General features: G+C 66.7%; 2 protein-coding genes across 2 annotated transcripts in view; one reads left to right on the top strand and one right to left on the bottom strand.

Annotated features, from left to right (window-relative positions):
* The first annotated feature begins 6 nt into the window (after window positions 1–6).
* LOC122158540 (RNA-binding protein 4B-like) lies at window positions 7–3,596 on the top strand. Its single transcript, XM_042815272.1, has 3 exons — window positions 7–454; window positions 1,898–2,598; window positions 3,082–3,596. The coding sequence occupies exons 1-2, from the start codon at window positions 43–45 to the stop codon at window positions 2,590–2,592; spliced, it is 1,107 nt and encodes a 368-aa protein (XP_042671206.1). The 5' UTR covers window positions 7–42; the 3' UTR covers window positions 2,593–2,598; window positions 3,082–3,596.
* A 23-nt stretch (window positions 3,597–3,619) lies between these two features.
* The window catches only part of LOC122158541 (RNA-binding protein 14-like), a 7,398-nt gene continuing 6,700 nt past the window's right edge, over window positions 3,620–4,317 (bottom strand). The window contains exon 3 of the transcript XR_006168258.1: window positions 3,620–4,238. The gene's annotated coding sequence lies outside the window, so the exon portion shown is untranslated. The remainder of the gene's footprint in view (window positions 4,239–4,317) is intronic.

The following is a 4,317-nucleotide window of genomic DNA, read 5'->3' as shown; positions in this document are numbered from 1 at the left end:
GAGGAACTCACAGCCACCCCCGGCCCCGCCGCAGGCCTGAAGATGGTGAAGCTGTTCATCGGGAACCTGCCGCGGGAGGCGACGGAGCAGGAGATCCGCTCGCTGTTCGAGCAGTACGGCAAGGTGCTGGAGTGCGACATCATCAAGAACTACGGCTTCGTGCACATCGAGGACAAGACGGCGGCCGAGGACGCCATCCGCAACCTGCACCACCACAAGCTGCACGGCGTCTGCATCAACGTGGAGGCCAGCAAGAACAAGAGCAAGGCCTCCACCAAGCTGCACGTGGGCAACATCAGCCCCACCTGCACCAACCTGGAGCTGCGCGCCAAGTTCGAGGAGTACGGCCCCGTCATCGAGTGCGACATCGTCAAGGACTACGCCTTCGTGCACATGGAGCGGGCGGAGGACGCGGTGGAGGCCATCCGAGGGCTGGACAACACCGAGTTCCAAGGTGACGCCGCGCGGCTCGGGGACGGGATGGCCGTGGGGAGATGGAGGTCGGCCGTGGGGAGATGGAGGTCGGCCGCGGCGCGGCGGCGCCGTTCGGCTCTTTGGTGAGGCTGGAGCCGGCCCCGCAGGGAGGACGCTGTGCGGGCACTGCGAGCTCTGCCCCGCGGCGCCACGTCTGAGCCACGTCTGAGCCGCTGGGGTCCGTGGCGTCATCCCGAGATGCCGCCATCTTGTCGCGGCGTTGCCGACCCCCGGTCGGGGTGCTGGTGATGCCGGCACTTCCTTCTTCCTCCGGTGTGCCCTCCAAGCTGCTCCTCACGGCGGTCCCGCTCACGAGGGTTAGGCTCCGGGCTCTTGGCTGGGTTGGGGGATGCGTCCCAAGGACCCAGCGTGGCGGTGGGGCTCTCGCCAGCCCCGCAGTTCGGCAGGCGGACGAGCAGAGCCGGTGCCGGGCCGCTTCCTCCGCACCAAAAGTGAGCGCATCCCTACAGGGCTGCGCCGGCGCCCGTCGGGTCGTTGGGGACGCGTCCGTTGCGTCATCCCAAATGCCGCCATCTTGTCGCGGTGCGACCGATCCCCGGTTGGGGCGCTGGTGACCCCGGCGCTTGCAGTTGCGCCGTCCCCAACGCTCCTCTTTGCCACCACCCGTTGGCTGTCAGCACAGCTCTGCTTCACCGCAGCCCGCTGCCTTCGGTGCTCTTCGTCCCCGCAGCTCATCGCCCCTCGGGGGCGTCCTCAAAGCTCTCCTTCCCCACCTGGCGCCCCATTTCGGGTGTCCCCGGAGCCGTTCTTCCCCGTCACCCATGCTCTCCGTTTGGGGCACCCCGATGCTCTTCACCACTCCTCGCCACCCAGTTCTCGGTGTCCCCGGCGCTGCTCTCCCCCACGCTTGGTCCCTCTGCTCAGCCCCACGCTGAAACTCCTCTCCAAAGCGCTGCGGTCCGCGCAGGATCCGACGTCAGGTTCTCCCCAGCACACACCTGGGGCCGCGTCCCGTCCCGAAGGGCTCTCGTCCCCTGGGTGCCGCCGTGCGACGCGGCAGGACCCGCTCGTGCGCGGCCCCGTTGGGCGGCGGTGCCGGGTGGCTCTCCCCGCGCCGTGCTGGCTTTGCGGCGGCGCTGAGCTCTCTGCCATCGGGTCGGCGCGCCGCTTTTCCGCAGCTTTGGAGGCCGCGGGTTCGGCTGTGAGTCCCCGCAGGCCGGGCGGGACGTGGCTCAGAGCCTCCGAGCGCTCGGTGGCCCCGGTGCTGGTAAGTCGGTGCCTGGCTCGGCGCCGAACGCGGCAGGGCGGATGCAGGAGGTCGGGGACTCTGCTGTTCGCAGCGTGGTTGCGGTGGGGATCCGTCCGGCCGCGGCCCCACGTCTGCTTTACTGTGCATGTTTTTGTAACGAACCTCTTGGTGTGGCCTCAATTATAGCCTCCCTTTTGCGTCTGTTTCTTCAAGGCAAGCGGATGCGCGTGCAGTTGTCCACCAGTCGGCTCAGGACCGCGCCCGGGATGGGAGACAAGAGCGGCTGCTACCGGTGCGGGAAGGAAGGGCACTGGTCTAAAGAGTGTCCGGTAGATCGCCCGGGGCAAGTGGCTGACTTTACCGAGGCCTATAACGAGCAGTACGGAGCCGTGCGCACTCCCTACACCGCGGGCTATGGGGAGACCATGTATTACGATGACGCGTACGGCGGGATGGCCGACTACTACAAGCGCTACCGCGTCAGGTCCTATGCGACGGCCTCTGCGTACGACGCCTACGCAGAGCAGACCATGGCCCAGTACTCCCAGTACGCCCAGTACTCCCAGGTCCAGTCCACGGCCATGGCGGCCACCACGGCCATGGCCAGCCGCATCCCCACCACCTTAGACCCCTACGATAGAGCTCTGCTGCCCACCCCGGGCGTAGCGGCGGCCGCGGTGGCGGCTGCAGCCACGGCGGCGGCGGCGGCGGCCTCCTCCACCTATTACACCCGGGATAGAAGCCCCCTGCGCCGCACGGCAGCCGCGGCCACCACCGTCGGAGAGGCGTACACGTACGATCGTAGTCAGCTGTCGCCGGTCTCGTCGGTCGCTCGGGCTTCGCTCTACGACATGCAGCGCTTCGGGCGCGACCCGTACGCGGACAGGGCGCGGTACTCTGCCTTTTGAGCCGAGGTGAGCGTGTGTGGAGCCGCAGACCACCGGTGTGCGCTGGGGTCGCGCGGGGTCCCCCGGCGGCAGGGCTGACCCCGCCTCGTTGCCAGCGCAGGGGGTGCAGAGGTCGGGGCCGAGCGCCGGGACCCGGCTCGGGGCCCTTTGTGGGCGTTAAAGCCCGGACGCCGGCTCCAGCAGAGCCCGGCTGGCATCGGCACGGCGAGCGTGGCGAGATGAGCGTCGGCATCTCGGTGTTGAGCGGTCCTCCCGGTGCCGGGAGCGGGCCCTGCTCCCCGGCGTGGCGCGAGGGGAGGCTCCTCTCCCGCTCCACTCCCACAACGCCCTGCCGAGCCCGGTGCGACTGACGAGTCCCAACCGAGCGGCGTCCCGCTGCCGGCAGCTCGGCCGATGTCTGGACTCCAGCTGGACTCCGGCTTCTTCCGCAGGGCTCGGCTCAGCCCCAGCTCTCCGCCGGGGTCCCTGAACTCTGCTTTTCTCTTTCAGGTAAGATAATTGCGGCTGGACGTCGGGTTCCCGTGCCGTGCGCGTCTGACTGTGCTGGGCTTCAAAGCACACCCGTTTCACCTAACGAATCGGTCCCTAACGGACGCTCGAGCTTCTTCGTAGCGTAGTCAGAAGTAGCTGATCCCCCTTCCCCGGCCCCACTTTACGTTCAGTCTTTCAGGATTTGCCTTCTCGCCTCCCCGTGCCGCTCTCCAGCCCCTAGCTGGTCTAGGCTCAGGTTCAGCGCGAGCGTAGCCGTAGCACGAGCTTTGCTTCCCCGTTCCCCGTCTCGCAGCCTGGGCTGTAGCTCCTTTTGGTTCGGTTTTGGTTTGTTGGGGTTTTTCTCCTTGCTTTTTTTTAAGGACGTGCGTGTTTTGTTAAGGACGGTCAGTCTCACCCTTGTGGTACTTAGCGATCCCAACTGCGCTGCGCCGAGCCCGGCGTCACGCCTGGAGCCCAACCTGCGGCTCTGCCTCGGCCTTCAGCTCCCGCCCCTCCCTCCCTCCCTCCCTCCCTCCCTCCCTCCCTTCCTCCCACGGCTCTTTCCAGTCAAATAAACTCTTTTAACGAACCTCACACTGAACCCAGGCCTGTGTCTCCTGCGCGGGCGCTTCCCCTTCCCCCGCACTCACCACCATCCTGCTGCCAACGAAGGGACGGCTGAGGCAGCAGCTCCGCCTTACAGCCCTGCTCTAACACCGCCCTCGTCCCGATGCCAGGCTAATTAACGGGGCTGGCTCGTTAAGGACCCTGCAGAGCCCCCTGCCTTGCTCCCTGGCCTTGCCGGCTCGTTACTCGATGCAATTAAACGCTCATTAGAGCCTAGGCCTGGGCTCTTTGCCTCTTACATCCTGACCCTGTGGCCCCGTGCTCCTGGGGAAGCCCTTCATCCCCCAGCCCCAGTTCTGGGGGTCGTGGCATCGCCCAGCAGCTCTCACCTGCTCCCCTGGCTGCCTCCTACAGCTACAGCTGCCTCTCCTACGAGCCGCTCATCCTTTCCAGCACCTCCCCGGGTACAGCCATGACTTTCTGGTCTCTTTTCCAGCGCTGCCACTCGGCTCATTCCTAGCAGCGCACCTCTGCCTGTGGCTGCGCTCCTCCTGCTCTACCTCAAAGCTGTTCCTGCCGCTCCTCGGGACCCCGGTGCTGCCACCAGCCTGGAAAACGAGGGGAGAACTGTTAGGCTGCTCCTTACCTCCCGCGCCGCGCTGGTGAACGAATCCTCGCCAACGAGGC

The sequence above is a fragment of the Centrocercus urophasianus genome, unplaced genomic scaffold (assembly GCF_019232065.1).
Source record: "Centrocercus urophasianus isolate 14NV4802_14NV808 unplaced genomic scaffold, USGS_Curo_1.0 seq_1461, whole genome shotgun sequence".
Lineage (NCBI taxonomy): Eukaryota > Metazoa > Chordata > Aves > Galliformes > Phasianidae > Centrocercus > Centrocercus urophasianus.
Note: the sequence above shows the minus strand (reverse complement) of the source record. Positions and strands in the feature narration are given on the sequence as shown.